General features: G+C 51.5%; 1 protein-coding gene across 8 annotated transcripts in view; it reads right to left on the bottom strand.

The window, feature by feature from the left end:
- CBS (cystathionine beta-synthase) overlaps positions 1–16,850 on the bottom strand; it is a 33,860-nt gene that overhangs the window by 10,962 nt on the left and 6,048 nt on the right. For all 8 annotated transcript variants that reach the window (XM_037830996.1, XM_037831009.1, XM_037831003.1 and 5 more), the window contains 8 exons: positions 12,203–12,309; positions 9,237–9,371; positions 8,717–8,796; positions 8,454–8,588; positions 7,804–7,873; positions 2,786–2,877; positions 1,465–1,590; positions 1,139–1,223 (listed from right to left, as the gene is read on the bottom strand). In XM_037830996.1, the coding sequence (XP_037686924.1) occupies positions 1,139–1,223; positions 1,465–1,590; positions 2,786–2,877; positions 7,804–7,873; positions 8,454–8,588; positions 8,717–8,796; positions 9,237–9,371; positions 12,203–12,309 (830 nt within the window). The remainder of the gene's footprint in view (positions 1–1,138; positions 1,224–1,464; positions 1,591–2,785; positions 2,878–7,803; positions 7,874–8,453; positions 8,589–8,716; positions 8,797–9,236; positions 9,372–12,202; positions 12,310–16,850) is intronic.

The following is a 16,850-nucleotide window of genomic DNA, read 5'->3' as shown; positions in this document are numbered from 1 at the left end:
TCTGATGGCCTCGTGCTGGGGACTCGGCACAATGCCCTTGGCCAAGCCCATGTGCACAGTGAAAACTTACGGAAACTACCCATGAGGCTGTGCACTCAGCAAAGCCCCCTGGAAACTCTGGACTTCATTCAACGTGAGTGTGCCAGTTTGGATGTATTATGACCCCCCAAACGCCATTATCTTTGATGCAATGTTGTGTGGGCAGAAATATTAGTGCTGATTAGATTGTCATTTTCTGATTGAGTGTTTCCATGGAGATGTGACCCACCCAACTGTAGATGATAACTCTGATTAGATAATTTCCACGGAGGAGTGGCCCTGCCCATTCAGTGTGGGCCTTGATTAGTTTACTGGAGCACTATATAAGCTCAGACAGAAGGAGCGAGCTGGCTGCAGCCACAAGGGACACTTTGAAGAATGCACAGGAGCTGAGAGAGGAGCTGAAATGCAACCTCTGAGCAAGCAGATGCCAGCCACATGCCTTCCCAGCTAACAGAGGTTTTCTGGATGCAATCGGCCATCCTTCGGTGAAGTTACCTATTGTTGATGCCTTACCTTGGGCACTTTATGGCCTTAAGACTGTAACTGTGCAACCAAATAAACCCCCTTTTTTAAAAGCCAGTCCATTTCTGGTATTCTGCATAATGGGTAGCATTAGCAAACCAGAACAACAAGTGCATCGGGATTGGCTCATCAGTAGTGACCAGCGCAAGTTACTAAATGCAAGATGTGAATAAAGGGGAGACTGGCGTGGGGTGCATATGGGAACTCCAGAATTCCTGCCCAACTTTTCTGTAAACCTCAAACTGGTCTAAAAAATGAAGCCTATTATGGAAATAACAATAGCAGTAATTCAGCTCCTGGGATGACAGGACACCTGAAACGTCACCCCGAGGGGCTCCCTGTGGCCTCCTGCCCTCACCTGTGGTGGGACCCCTGCTCCCCGAGTGGCTGGGCCCTGGGGATATCAAGGAGGGGGATGCTGGGAAGGGCCCGATGAGACAGAGGTCCCCCCAGCAGGCGGCCCCGGGTCTTGTGGGTGGGGGTCTTGGCCATGTCTGGACGGGGAGTGACCTGAGGGCAGGAGCCTGTGTCCTGCCCCTCACCTGCCCCCGCGCAGGGCCCGGCCCAGGCTCACCGCACAGCAGCCCTTCCTGCGCGATCAGCATGCGGGCAAAGGCGAAGGACTCCTCGTCGTTGCTCTTGAACCACTTGTCCACCACCTGCAGGCGGCACCCAGAGCACAGCCTGTGAGCATGAGAGTGGGGCAGAGCCTCTCCCACTGGGAAGGTTAACCCCGGACCCTCCACCGGGAAGGTTAACCTTGGACCCTCCACCGAGAAGGCTAACCCCGCACTGGTGGACCCTCTGGGCACTGGATTTGGAAGTGAGGAAAGGGGCCGTGAGCCCCGAGGTGTGAGGGGACGGCCGCATGTCACCAGAGCGTGTGCCAGCCCCCACTACCTTGCGGTCCAGCACGGTGGGGATGAAGTCGTAGCCGATGCCTTCCACCTCGTAGGCCGTCTGCTCCGTCTGGTTGAGCTCCTCGGGCTCCGCGAGGATGGACCCTTCGGGGTCCACCCCGATGATCTGCACAGAGTGGCTGCCTCAGGGCTCGGGCTGGACTGAGCCCCTTCAGGATGTGCCCGTCATCAGCACCGCCCCCCACGCTGTCGGGTGCTGTGGTGCCCACCCCCAGAACGCGGCCGGGGTCTTGAGGAGAGAACAGACCAGCTGCTCCCCAGTGCAGGGCACACAGCGCGGACCCCCCTGCCTGGGAGAAGAGCCACATCCCAGGGTGGGCGTGGGGCCTCCCGAGCAGGGGACCCAAGGACTGCCCCCCACAGAGCCCCCAATCCTGGGGACAGCTGGAGCCCCTGATGGGGAAGAAGGGCAGGGCTGGGCATCGGGCTCTTCCTGGAGGCCAGGGCCGGTCAGGCATTTATACGAGCCCCTGTCTAGACCTGCTCATCACCCCAAATCCAGGGACCCTCCCAACACACACGGCCCCTGACAAATCCCTGCCTTTAGCATGTCGAGGAAACACCACGTGGGGCAGGCTCAGGGCCTCAGAGGCCCCCAAATCAAGCCCCACGCCCATCATGATGGGGTGAGGTATGTACCCCAACAAAGACACATTCTTCATCTTAATCGGGGTCCCTGTGCGTGTGAGCCCATTGCAGACAGGACTCCTGAAGATGTTAGTTTAGGTAAATCACGGCCCAGCTGACGGGGGGTGGGCCTCATCCGGATTACTGGAGATCTGAGAAGCAGGAAGCAGGGAGCAGCAGGAGCCCAGAGGAGAAGGGAGGGACACTGCCATCTGGCTGGAGGCAGGGGCACACGCCAAGGACGCCAGGACTGCAGCAGGCCAGCGCCAGGTGCCACAGACCCTGGGGAGAAGGTGTGGCCTTCCAGCGCCTCGATTTGAACGTCTGGTCTCGGGGTCCATGAGCCAAGAAATTGCTGCAGTTACACCCAAACCAGTGCACAGAGCTGCGGCGGGAGCCTGGCAACCCGACCCCCGAGGATGTGGGCCAGCTGTGCCCACCCCGCCCCAGCTCCTGTGGGTCACACTGTGGGTCCCGCATTCCTTTATGCACACCCCACAAAGACTGCACTGCCGTGGGAGCCGGCACGAGCACCAGCAGCCAGCTGGAAAGCACGGGCAGGCTGCCCAGGGGCAGAGGAGTTGGCACCGTGACCCAGGTCCCAGGAGAGAAACACACCCAAGTCCAGGCCCAGCCCCGGCCCCGCCCACCCTGAGGCCCCTGGGGACACTCACTTTGCAGCCGGGACACTTCTCCTTCAGCTTGCGGGCAATGCCTGTGATGGTGCCACCCGTGCCCGCCGAAGCCACCAGCATGTCCAGTTTCCCTGGAGGGGAAAGCCAGGCAGGGGGAAGCACACGCAACTCAAATGAAGGCAGAGAGCTCAGAGGAAAAACTTATCCAACAAGAAGATTCTTAAACTGAGACAGAATCTAGTGTTTCTCTTTAAATCGTTACCTTTGAAAGGCAATGATGGGAACAGGGAATTCAGGGCACTTCACTAAATGTCACGTGATGATTTAAATCCCTGTTTGTTCATGTATCCTGACAGACACACTGGGTGAGCTGAGTGTGTAAGACACAGACCAGGTGAGGACGTGGACTAAGAGGAGGATGCGGACCAGGTGAGAACATGGACCAGGTGAGGACATGGAGCAGGTGAGGACGTGGAGCAGGTGAGGATGGGGATAAAATGAGGACATAGACCAATGACTTGGCAATGACTTGACCAAGATGAGAGCATGGATGAGGTGACTGCCCGCTGGGGAGGGCACGCTGGCTGGGGATGGGGCATAGGGAGGTATGTACCTTCCTTTGTACCTTCTTATACCTTTTTTTTTTTTTTTTTTTTTTTTTTAGATTTCACATGTGCCAATTTATTTCAGTGATAGACTTCAGGGTTTTTGTTTTTGTTTTTTTTTACGTGCATGGTTGGTGTTTTATTCTTTAAAGAATGGTTCTAAAACATCACACTAAGTCAGGCTGAAAGGTAAAGTTTACAACACAGCTCTGATACTTATAATCCCATTAACAAACAATCATCACCCCTATTCATTCCTATACCTTTAAATTCACCTTCATTAACATATCTGAACATATTAGATTGTCATTCCCCCTTCACTAGCCTCTGCTCCCAATGTTCTACATTATAAGACATTGATTTTACATTGTTCGGGAGGGAGTTCACTTTAGTGGTAACATACAATATCTCTCCTTATGTGTCTGACTTATTACACTCAGCATTGTATCTTCAAGGTTCATCCATGTTGCCATATGTTTCAGGACCTTGTTTCTTCTTACTGCCACATAGTATTCCATTGTATGTATATACTACATTTTGTTTATCCACTCATCCATTGAAGGACACTTGGATTGTTTCCGTCTCTTGGCAATTGTGAACAATGCCACTATGAACACTGGTGTACAAATGTCTGTTCATGTCACTGCTTTCAGATCTTCTGGGTATATACCGAGAAGTGGAATTGCTGGATCATAGGGTACTTCAGTATCTAGTTTTCTGAGAAACTGCTGAAATGTCTTCCATAGCAGCTATGCCATTATACATTCCCACCAGCAATGAATAAGCGTTCCAATTTCTCTACATCCTCTCCAGCATTTATTGTTTCCTGTTTGTTTAATGGCAGCCATTCTTATCGGTGTGAGAAGGTATCTCATTGTGGTTTTGATTTGCATTTCCCTAATAGCTAGTGAAGATGAACATTAGTTCATGTGTTTTTTTTTTGTTTGTTTGTTTTTTTTTTTTTTTTTTTCATTTTTATTGAGATTGTTCAGATACCATACAATTATCCAAAGATCCAAAGTGTACAATCACTTGCCCCTGGGTACCCTCATACAGCTGTGCATCCATCACACTTAATTTTTGTTCAATTTTTAGAAACTTTTCATTACTCCAGACAAGAAATAAAGTGAAAGATGAAAAAAAGAAAAGGAAACTCTAATCCTCCCCATCCCTAACCAACCCCCCTCAATTGTTGACTCCTAGTATTGATATAGTACGTTTGTTACTGTTTATGAAAAAATGTTGAAATACTACTAACTGTAGTATATAGTTTGTAATAGGTATATAGTTCTTTCCTATATGCCCCTCTATTATTAACTTCTAATTGTATTGTCATACATTTGTTCTGGTTCATGAAGTGATTTCTAGTATTTGTACAGTTGATCATGGACATTACCCACCATTAAGAATCAGACAATACCACCAATGTCAAGTGTCTAACATGCCTCTCCTATCCCCCCCTCTTATCTGCATTTACCTTAGTATATCACCTTTGTTACATTAAAGGAAGCATAATACAATGATTCTATTAGTTACAGTCTCTAGTTTATGCTGATTGCATCCCTCCCCCAATGCCTCCCCATTTTTAACACCTTGCAAGGTTGACATTTGCTTGTTCTCCCTCGTAAAAGAACATATTTGTACATTTTATCACAATTGTTGAATACTCTAGATTTCACCAAGTTACACAGTCCCAGTCATTATCTTTCCTCCTTTCTTGTGGTGTCTCACGTGCTCCCCATCTTCCTCTCTCAACCGTATTCATAGTTACCTTTGTTCAGTGTACTTACATTGTTGTGTTACCATCTCCCAAAATTGTGTTCCAAACCACACACTCCTGTCTTCTATCACCCTGTAGTGCTCCCTTTAGTATTTCCTGTAGGGCAGGTATCTTGTTCACAAAGTCTCTCATTGTCTGTTTGTCAGAAAATATTTTGAGCTCTCCCTCATATTTGAAGGACAGCTTTGCTGGATACAGGATTCTTGGTTGGTGGTTTTTCTCTTTCAGTATCTTAAACATATCACACCACTTCCTTCTTGCCTCCATGGTTTCTGCTGAGAGATCCGCACATAGTCTTATTAAGCTTCCTTTGTATGTAATGGATTGCTTTTCTCTTGCTGCTTTCAGGATTCTCTCTTTGTCTTTGACATTTGATAATCTGATTATTAAGTGTCTTGGCGTAGGCCTATTCATATCTCTTCTGTTTGGAGTACGCTGCGCTTCTTGGATCTGTAATTTTATGTCTTCTTAAGAGATGGGAAATTTTCATGAATTATTTCCTCTATTATTGCTTCTGCCCCCTTTCCCCCTCTCTTCTCCTTCTGGGACACCAATGATACGTACATTATTGTACTTTGTTTCATCTTTGAGTTCCCGGAGACGTTGCTCATATTTTTTCATTCTTTTCTCCATCTGCTCCTTTGTGTGTAGGCTTTCAGGTGTTTTGTTCTCCAGTTCCTGAGTGTTTTCTTCTGCCTCTTGAGATCTGTTGTTGTATGTTTCCATTGTGTCTTTCATCTCTTGTGTTGTGCCTTTCATTTCCATAGATTCTACCAGTAGGTTTTTTGAACTTTTGATTTCTGCCGTATACAGGTCCAGTGCTTCCTTTACAGCCTCTATCTCTTTTGCAATATCTTCTCTAAACTTTTTGAATTGATTTAGCATTAGTTGTTTAAATTCCTGTATCTCAGTTGAAGTGTACATTTGTTCCTTTGACTGGGCCATAACTTTGTTTTTCTTAGTGTAGGTTGTAATTTTCTGTTGTCTAGGCATGGTTTCCTTGTTTATCCAAATCAGGTTTTCCCAGACCAGAACAGGCTCAGGTCCCAGAGGGAAGAAATATTCAGCATCTGGTTTCCCTGCGGGTGTGTCTTAGAAAATTGCTCCACCCTTTGATGCCTCGGGTCAGTGTGCTTTTCTGCCCAGCAGGTGACGCCTGTTAGCCTATAATTCTTGACTGGTGTGAGGAGGTATGGCCGTGTTCCCCCAGGCTCTGGGGTCTGGTTCTGAATGGAAAGGGCCCCACCCCTTTCCTCCTAGAGAAGACAGAGCCCCCAGGTGGAGGTCATTAGCATTTCAATGGTCTCTCTCTCTGCTTGTGGTGTCTCCACCCTTCCCCGAGTCACAGCCCTGGAAACTGAAAATGACTGGGGCTTTCTCCACTGAGCCGAAAAAGAAACAGATAGTCCCCTTCAGACCCAGTTAAGGCGACCCTCCGGCTCTCCCAGGTCAGTCGTCACCCAAAGCCTCTGTCTGTTTTTTGGGGCTGCGTACCTGTAGTGAGCAGTTCACACTCGCTACTTAAAACCCCAGTTGGAGCTCAGCTGAGCTGTATTCGCTTGCTGGGAGAGAGCTTCTCTGTGGCACCACGCGGCTCCGCAGCTCGGGCTATGGGGGAGGGGGTCTCACGACTTAGTTCCACAGGTTTTACTTACAGATTTTATGCTGTGTTCTCGGGCATTCCTCCCAATTCAGGTTGGTGCATGATGAGTGGATGGTCTCGTTTGTCCCCCCCGCAGTTATTCTGGATTATTTACTAGTTGTTTCTGGTTTTTTGCAGTTGTTCCAGGGGGACTGCTTAGCTTCCACTCCTCTCTATGCCGCCATCTTGCCTCAGTCAGTTCCTTCTTATACCTTTTGACTGCTGGAGGATGAGTCCATCAAATTAAAATATAAAACAGAACCCATCGCCCAGGCTGCAGCTCAGACGCTGCCTTGGCGCTCACGCTAACATGTGGTGAGCCCCATCACCGTGGGCAGGTCTGGGCATGGGTGGGCCTGGTGTGCTGAGCCAGGAGGATCCCGTAATGACAGGTGTGTGTGCCAAATGAGGCAATGCTCACCCGTAAAACCCAGGCAAGCAAGCGCCCAGACTCCATCGCCTGCTCCTGGGCATGGAGCGAGGGTACCCTCAGCTCACCCCAAAGAGATCTCAGGAAAAGAGCCCACTGGTAAACATCACCACAAACCCTATGGGGCCTTGGCTTGGATGCCTGGGAAAGGCTCCAAGGAGCTTCATGCCCGCACAGAGAGCCAGCTCACCTCGGTGTCCACACCCCTGCTCTGGAGATGGGAAAAATTCAATGTTGAATTCAATGCCCAAGTTGGGGCTTTGGTCCCAATTCCTGTTCAAGCCCCAGCTGTGAGCTCAGTCCCACACTGGGTCCATGTACACAGGAGCTCCAACAGGGGTGGAGGGAAGGCTGCTGTGTTAAACAAACACAGTCATACACTGCCGTTGGTGTCATGGGCAAGGTGTGGGCAAAAACTAAGGGAGCACAATGGTGGGAGGAAACAGTTCCAGAGAAATGCACTAGAAAGCTTTTCACAGAGAGGGGCCATTTGAGCTGGGTTTTGAAGGGTGAATAGGAGTTTATCAAAGAGCACCTGAGTGGGCAACTAGGGATGAATATAATCAAGACAGTCAGAAGGGTCAGGATGGATGCACACACCGTCACACTGCTGCAGGATCTCCTCGGCAGTGGCGTCGTAGTGAGCCAGGGGGTTGCTGGCGTTGCGGTACTGCGTGGAAACAGAGCAAGGAGCTGAGGTCAAAATCACAGAATCAGCAGCGGCCACAAGGGCGTAAGGCAAAAGGGCTCAGTGCAAGCCAGAGAAGATCCCAGAGGTTCAGGAAAGAGTGGGGTCCGTTGCAGAGGCAATTTTAGAAACTGCACCAGACACAGAACATTAAAACCAGCTCTCCAGGAAATACAATTTCTGGATTAACCCAGAAGTGGATAAGTGAGACAGAAGAGCTTTCCGTGCAAAGGCAGGTCAGGCTGTGAAGAGCCTCCAGGGTCTTCTGGGAGGAAACGACCCTCGGAGTCAGCACACCGAGCTGGGCTGAGCAGAGGGAGATGGGAAGGGCCTGCCCCCCAAAGGCTCACAGACCCCGCCAGACCCCCACGTGGGAGGAGCTGACCAGGGCAGGGAGAAGCCCACTGAGCCCCTAAAAGAGCACCAGGCATCCCTTTTGCAGCCCCTGCCCCCACCACCCTCAAATCCCTGACAGAGACCTCCTCCCTGCCCCCAGGAAAACCCCTACTTATGTCCATATCTCCAACCCCAATTCATCCCCCAGGACCCCAGGGCCCCTCACCTGGTCCAATATGTGAGAGTTGGGGATCTCGTTCTTCAGCCTCCATGCCACCCCCACGTGGGACTCGGGGGAGTCGAACCTGGCATTGGTGGGCGTCCTCACGATCTCAGCCCCCAGGGCCCGCAGCACGTCCACCTGCACCAAGGGCGAGCCGCAGGCCCATCTGCCCACCAGGCCTGCTCGGGGAGGTGGGCTGGGCGCTGGGGCACAGGGCTCCCTTGGGGGTCAGCCCCCCCCCCCAGGCCACCAGACCCCCAGCCCACCTTTTCCAGGCTCATCTTCTCCGGCATCACGATGATGCAGCGATAGCCCTTCACAGCAGCAGCCAGGGCCAGCCCAATCCCTGGGGGCAGCAGGCAGAGGTCAGGGGGGCTTTGGTGTCCCCCAACCCCGACCACCTGCCTGAAGTCTGGCCCTGCCCGAGGAGGCCCGAGGGCCAGTCTGGTGGGCACTGGGGTCGAGCCCAGGGGAGAGGGTGCCCCGGGAGTCCCCAAAAGCCCACCATCGTCCCCTTCTGCCCTCGAAGGAGGGAGAAGAGAACACTGGAGGCTGAAGTAAGAAGGTGAGCCTGTGCACCCCGAGGAGAAGCCTGGCTGCAGAGTACGGAATTCGAGTCGGCCAGCAGTCTACACCGTGCACCACATCGGGCTCCGCAGGGGCAACTGCAGCGGCAATCACGGCCCCAGGCACCTTCTCCGTGCTCGGTCGCAGGCCCGGGACATGGGGCCAGGCTCGGAGGTCACTGCGACCCCCAGCAGCCTCACGGCCTGTCCCCACACTCACCCGTGTTCCCAGACGTGGGCTCGATGATGGTGTCCCCTGGCTTCAGCGTCCCGTCCCGCTCGGCGTCCTCCACCATGCGCAGGCTGATCCGGTCCTTCACACTGCCGCCCGCGTTGAAGAACTCGCACTTGCCCACTGGGGTCCAGAGACGAGTCACGAGGGAGGAAAGGGACCCCAGACCCTGAACGGACTCCTGCCGCAGCCCCTCCTCTCCACTCCCGCCTCCCTAGCTGCTTTCCACCCCAGCCCCGGGTGGGGACGTGCTGCCACCTGGAGCTGCTCCCCACAGCCCATCCCCTGCCACCCCGGACCACTTCTTAGCTTTGCCTGAATGGGGAAAGGGCACCCGGGGAGCCCCCCGCTGGGTGGGTGGATGAGGGCATACCCCCAAACCCCCGGGCAGGACAGACCCACTGGCTGAGGGGTGGACACACGGGGCCTCGATTTGGGCAGAGCCCATCGCCCAGCCATGCCCGGCTACCCCCGTCAGACAGCCTTGGTTTCCAGGGGATCACACTGCTCGGTCACACCCCATCCTGTCTGACGGGGACCCTGAGACCCTCCATGCCCAACTGAACTGGACTGTCAGCCCTTCTCCCCCAAACGGCTGATACAGCTCCTGTGCCAAGGGCTTAACCTGCTCTGTTCCGGTCTCTGTGCAGGGGCTGTTCCAGCACAGCGGAGCCCATGGGTGGGGCCCCGCTCACCCACCGCTTACTTACAGGAGACTTTCCCCAAGGGGGTGGAGCAGGAGAACTGGCCCGCCTCTCAGATGCACTCCCCCCACACCATCAGGGGTGCCCCCAATCCAAGGACCTCCCCCAAGGTCCATCTCATCGGATCTGAGTAAAAATGTCCGAAACCAAGTGAGTGATCCCCAACGGGGTTGACTCGTCCTCCAAAGACATGCCAAGGCCTAATCCCATACCCGGGAAGGAAACCCAACTTGGAAAGATGGTCTCCGCAGTGCTCCCCACTGCTCCCCAACCCCCAGCCCTGGCTTGTCTCAGCACCACAGCCACGCGAGCCTGTAAACACGTAAACAGAAGGTCCCTCCACGGGGTCTTCGGGTAAAATCCTCGTAGCTGGCCTCCCTCCCGCCGGCACCCCCTACTGTCGCCCAACCCCCGCCTCCAGGCACCAAGCTGCTCCTAAGCGGGGCCTTTGTGCCCACAGCGTCGTGGGACAGCAGGGGCCTCGCCCTGAGCCCCGAGCCCCCGGAGACTCCCTCCCTGGTTCTGAAATGCAGCTCATGACAGAGAGCCCCTTTCCAGGCAACTTAGAAGAGACCCTTGGATGAGGCCAGACGCAGATCCCCTACCCAATCTCCCCATCACAGATGGGGTGCTGAACCATCGTCCACCCCAAACCAGCTGGGCACAGGGATAAACTTTTCTGTCCTGCTGGCTGGCTGAGACCCCCGATGATAGACACGATCCCAGCTGCAAACCGCCCCACCTGTAACTGCCCCGACGCAGCTCTGCAGATCTGGGGCAGGCTCCCGCAGCCTGAGTAAGAGCACGCGTCTTACTTGGTGGGGTTTGCCTGTGATCTGTCTGGAACCTTCTTCCCGACATCTTTATACAGCTTGTCCTTTATGTTCTGGCCTCAGCTCAAAGGTCACCCCTTTCCTGGCTTCTTTTCCGTCTCACCCCGACTCCTGCAGCAGGGTCCCGTCTAAGGACCTAAGGGGTCTGTGATGGTTTGGAGCTGTACATACCCCAGAAAATCATGTTCTTATAGCTAATCTATACCTGTGGGTGTGGACCTATGGTAAATAGGATCTTTGGTGAGTAGGATCTTAACTTAAAATATGACCCATCTCATTCAGGGTGGGTCTCAATCCCTTACTGGAATCCTTTGTAAGAGAATGAAATTCTGATAAAGAGAAAGAAAGCAGAGAGAAGGGCCTGTGTACCAGTTTGTATATATTATGTCCCCCAGAAAAAGCCACGTTCTTTGATGCGATCTTGCGGGGGCAGATGTATTAGTGTTGATCAGATTGTAATTTTTTGAGTGTTTCCATGGAGATGTGACCCACCCAACTGTAGGTGATAACTCTAATTGGATAGTTTCCATGGAGGTGTGGCCCCGCCCATTCAGCGTGGGCCTTGATTAGTTTACTGGAGCCCTATATAAGCTCACACAGAAGAAGCAAGTGTGCTACAGCCAAGAGGGACACTTTGGAGAATGCACAGGAGCTGGGACAGGAGCTTCAGCTTACAGACACATTTTGGAGACAGCCTTTGAAAGCAGACTTTTCCTCTGGAGAAGCTAAGAGAGGACAAAGGCCCCAAGAGCAACTGAGAGTGACATTTTGGAGAGTAGCTGGAGCCTAGAGAGGAACGTCCTGGGAGAAAGCCATTTTGAAGCCAGAACTTGGGAGCAGATGCCAGCCACGTGCCTTTCCAGCTAACAGAGGTTTTCTGGACACCACTGGCCATCCTCCAGTGAAGGTACCCTATTGCTGATGTGTTACCTTGGACACTTTACGGCCTTAAGACTGTAACTGTGTAACCAAATAAACCCCCTTTTATAAAAGCCAATCCGTCTCTGGTGTTTTGCATTCTGGCAGCATTAGCAAACTGGAACAGCCTGGAAGCCAGAAGCTGAAAGCAACAAAACCCGGAAAAGAAGGGAGAAGGAGCAGACTCCACCACGTGCCTGGCTGTGTGACTGACAGACGGGCTGCAGATCACCGACAGCTGGTCTTCTGGGAGAAAGCATCACCTGGTGATGCCTTGATTTGGACACTGTCTCTCAGAACTGTAAGCTTGTGAGCTAATAAATCCTCATTGTGAAAGCCAGCTCAGTTCTGGTACTGCATTTTGGTAGCCTAGCAGACTCAGGGTCCATTGCCATCCTCTTGTCCCTAGAATCCCCGAGCCCACCCCGAGCCAGCACGGGCACCCAGAACATCCACAGACAGGGTAGGCAAAGCCCCTCCCCAAAGCCGGGGTACTCACAGAGCTCACACTTCAAACCAAAGTTCCTCCCGATCTTGTTGATTCTGACCATCGGGGTATCCCCAATTTTCTTCAGGATATCTGGCAGGATTTCAGGGTTTTTTGACCTAAAACAGAGGAATCCATTATGCAGGAAGAAAAAAAGAGAAACAAAAACAAAACAATGCAGCACCAGCCTTGGCTTTAACACAGAGTCTTGGTGGCGATTACACAATCTATACATGGGGTAAAATGTCATGGTGCTACACACACATGCACACACCCACACACACGAGTGCATGTAAATACTATTCAGCTGAAAGAAGGAATGAAGTCCTGATGCAATGCAGCAACATGGATGAACCCTGAGGACATTATGCTGAGTGAAATAAGCCAGACACAATAGGACAAATATTGTACAATCTCACTAATATGATCTAATTATAAGCAAACTCATAGAGTTAAAATCTAGAGGACACCAGGAGATAGAATGAGGGCAGAGAATGGGGAGCTGATGTGTAATCTGTGCAGAATTTTTTATTAGGTTGATTGTAAGTGTTTGGAAATGTATAGAGATGATGGAACCACATTACGGGGAGTGTAATTCACGGCACTGAATTACGTGTGTGAATGTGGTTCGAAGGGGGAGTTTGGGGGCATGTATGTCGCTAGCAGGAAAGTTAGAGGATAAAGCATGGGACTGTGTAACACAGCGAACCCTGTTGTGGACGATGACTGTGGTTAATGGTATAATACCATACAAGTATGTTCTTCCATGAACTAGAACAAATGTACGTCACTATTACAAGGTATTAATGATAAGGTGGTGTATGGGGAAAAAATGCTCCTAATGCAAACTATGGTCTATAGTGAACAGTAATATTTCAATGTTCTTTCATCAATTATAACAAAGGTTAAGTATCAATAATAAAGGCTAAGTATCAATAATAAAGGTTATAAGGGGTAAGGGGTTTTCTTTTTGCAGTAATGAAAATGTTCTAAAATTGATTGTGGTGATAAATACACAACTCTGTGAATATACCACAAGTCATGGATTACACACTTCAGACCGACTATATGGTGTGTGAATATACCTCAATACTACAGCTCTAAAAAAATAATGAAAACCAAATAATGCCTGTAGTTAGATAAGTGTTGTACCAGTGCAACTTCGTGAGTTTGAAAATGTGCTATGGTTGGGTAAGAGGCTAAAATTGGGATACTGGACTTCTCTGTATTATTTTACAACTTTTTGCAAGTCAATTTTTTTCATGTAAGAAAGTTAAAACTGTCAACCAAGAAATAAATTGAGCTGAAAGGCAACAAAGGCATTTATTTGGGGTCTTAGAACTGCAATTCAGGGAGCACAGCTGCAGGTAGCGGCCCAATTTGTGTCCGATCTTGGAAATTCCAGGCAGGGGTTTTTAAAGAAAAAGAAGACTAGGCAATCTGTTTGAGATGGGTGGACATTCAGGGCACTCCGATCGTCCTTCAGGTTAGGCAGTTTTTTGAGTTCTTTATCTTGTGGTTCCTGGTGTTGGATGTCCTTGGGGTTTTGAGGAACGTCGTGGCAGTTGGTGATTGCTGGCTGAGCCCTGCATGAGTCACCTCCAGAACGACTCCCGACTCCATTTTAAGTCTCTTAGCCAGAGTAGCTATTTTGTTTTATTTCTTCTTACAAAACACAGGCTTCAGAACAACAACAGCAGACCCTGGTCCATCTCATTATTGCTGGAGGAACATCGATTCCTTCCTTCTATAGCATTTGACTGCTGAGCTACCACCTTTCCTTTCCTCTCCTTTGATCAAAAGGTGGTTTTGCCGGTTTGGATATATTACATCCCCCAGAAAAGCCATGTTCTTTGATGCAGTCTTGTGGGGGCAGACGTATTATCTTTTTGATCAGGTTGTTTCCATGGAGATGTGACCCACCCAACTGCAGGTGAGACATTTTGATTAGATCATTTCCATGGCCCCACCCATTCCAGGTGGGTCTTAATTAGATCACTGGAGTCTTTTAAGAGGCTCAGGAACAGAGACAGAAGCCGGAGCCAACGCAGTTGCTTAGAGATGCTTGGAGATGCAGACAGAAGGGCGTTAGGAGATGCTAAGCTAAGAGATGAAGCCCAGAGTTTGCCCCGGAGAAGCTAAGAGAGGACCCCCAGATGCTTAGAGAGAAAAAACCTGGGAGAAAGAAGCAAGGACACACAGGCTGAAAGAGAGGAGCTAAGACAGAAGTCCAGACAGATTTTGGAAAAAGCCATTTTGAAACACAACCCAGGAACAAAGGACCAGCAGATGTCAGCCATGTGCCTTCCCAACTGACAGAGGAGTTCCAGACACCATGGGCATTTCTCCAGGCAGGAATCCTACTGTTGATGCCTTACACTGGACACTTTATGGCTTTAGGACTGTAAATTTGTAACATAGTAGCCCCCCTTATAAAAGCCAGTCCATTTCTGGTATCTTGCCTAACAGCAGCTTTGGCAAACCAGAACAGTGGTGCAGACCCTAGGGCAGAAGGCTGAGTCTTAGGGCAGAGACTCCTCAGAAGCCTGCCCGGCTGCCAGCCAGTGGCAATTACTGCAAACAATACGTCCAGATGCCTGGCATTCTACAGAAAATGTCAGGACAGGGCCTGTGAAGAACAAAGAACTGGCACCGGTTGTTTTAGCCACTGGGTTGGGGGGTGGGGGTCAGGAGGAGTTCCCAGGTGGATTTCCTTTCCATGGGCCAACTTTATCCATTCACATTCTCATGAGTCACCCCCGTCGTCCTCCTCACCTGATTAGATGGTGACAGGTGACCGGCTACAGGAGAGGCTGGTCACTGATCTCAGCATTCACACGTGTGCAAACTAAGGCCCAGGCAGTTTCCTGACATGCAGAAGAAGGCTCACCCCAGGGGATGATGCCAGTTCCACGCTCCCTTCTCCTCTGTGCAGAGGGCTGTGCTTGGCAAATGTTCACCAGGGAACCTGTACAACCAACCTTGGTCTCAAGAAATCTGATTCTTTCCTGGCGCCACTGGATTTCTAGTTTACCACCCCAAGGTCCTCAAACTTCAGTGAGCTTCCAAATCACCTGGAAGTGTGGAAATGAGGGGTGAAGAAACACACACCTTCCTTGGGCCCGCTCCCCAGGTGGTCCTGAGGTGGGCTGGCTGCAAAGGATTCAAGGAACAGGCAGCGACATGCAGGAGCTCGAGGCCATATCCAATTCCACCATCCAGGTGGCAAAGACAAGACCTGCCCTTCTCCCAGATCCAGAAAGAGGAGGAAGAGGTGGGAGGGGCTGACTCAGCAAAGTGAACAGAGACATGGGAGCAGCAGGGGGTGGAAGGGAGGAAACCCGTGCCAAGCGGTGAAAGGCCACTCCCTGGAGGGAGTCCAGGCAGGAGCCCAAGCCCTGGGGTGCTGGAGGTTGGCTCATTAACTCAGAGCACGGAAACCTGCAGCCCAGCATGGGGGCCAGGCTGGGTGAGTGGGCGCTGAGTCATGCCCTCCACGGTAGGCTGGCCAGCGCCCCCAGCCAGTGGGTGGCAGGGCAGGTGGCATGGGGCCAACGAGAAGCCATGGGAGGTGAGCAGGGCAGGGTCCTGGAGGACACTTGGCATGATATAGAATGAGCAGGGGTGGCCCTCTTTCTGGAATCCCCTTCCCTAGATAATTCCATGGCTTGCACCTCTAGTCATCTAAGTATCAGCTCAGAGACATGCTCTCCCCAGTCACCTCTGTCTCTCTCTGCTTGAGCTTCTCCAGTGTTCTCATAGCAGGATCCCCCAGTCTCCCTTCCCAGGTGACTGTTCTCTAGACCCCTCCTGGCAGATAAGCCTCCAGCACGACTCGGGGCTGGCCGGGTACAGACCTCATCCTCTGCTTCTGGACTGGGCATGAGCCCCTCAAGGGTATTTGGATGGATTAATGAGGCCACTAGTGACAGCATCTGCCTTGCAGCCCCCTCCCCATGTCCCAGTTCCAGCCCCAGGAGCCCAGGGCCTCTCTTCCCTGCACCCCACCCTAGCCTTCCAAGAGCCCTTCACCCAGAGCTCCCGGGTGTCGGCAGCCATGGCTCATCCATCTGGCCGGTGGCCAGGGTGGGCCACATTGGCCACTGATGCTCCCAGCACCGAGGTCCGCTTGAAGTCCAGAGCCTCCGGGTTTGTATGTTATCATTTCTTCCCCCAGCCCCTCACCCCCAGTTCTTATTTTTCAACATGAGCCCTCCTGTAAATGTTAGCCATGCGCACACGGACTAGGGATAGAGTGTGTAGAACACACATTGTTTGAATCATTCTCCTTCTGGGAGATTGTCCCAAGGAAATAACCCAAGATAACCAACCGTAAGGCTTAGTGAGCTCAATTTAAGGGGCATGACAGGGCAGCGTTTTCCCCACAGGGGCATCTCCTCCTGCACCGACAGGGCTGGTGCTCAAAAAAGACGCGTTGACTGAATGCACATGTGGGGTTACCAATGCAGTTATACTTGTCATGAGATAACTGCAGAAATCTCAATGCCAGCAGAGAGCTTTAAAAATCATGCTTTATTCCACCCACTATGGAAAAGCATTCAATGCCCAGGAAGAGGGTTCACGACCTGCAGCTAAGCAGAAAAGGAGGGTCACGCACCAATTACTGGAGACGCACACTCACCTGTGTGGAACGCGTGGG

Source organism: Choloepus didactylus, chromosome 1, assembly GCF_015220235.1.
Source record: "Choloepus didactylus isolate mChoDid1 chromosome 1, mChoDid1.pri, whole genome shotgun sequence".
Lineage (NCBI taxonomy): Eukaryota > Metazoa > Chordata > Mammalia > Pilosa > Megalonychidae > Choloepus > Choloepus didactylus.
Note: the sequence above shows the minus strand (reverse complement) of the source record. Positions and strands in the feature narration are given on the sequence as shown.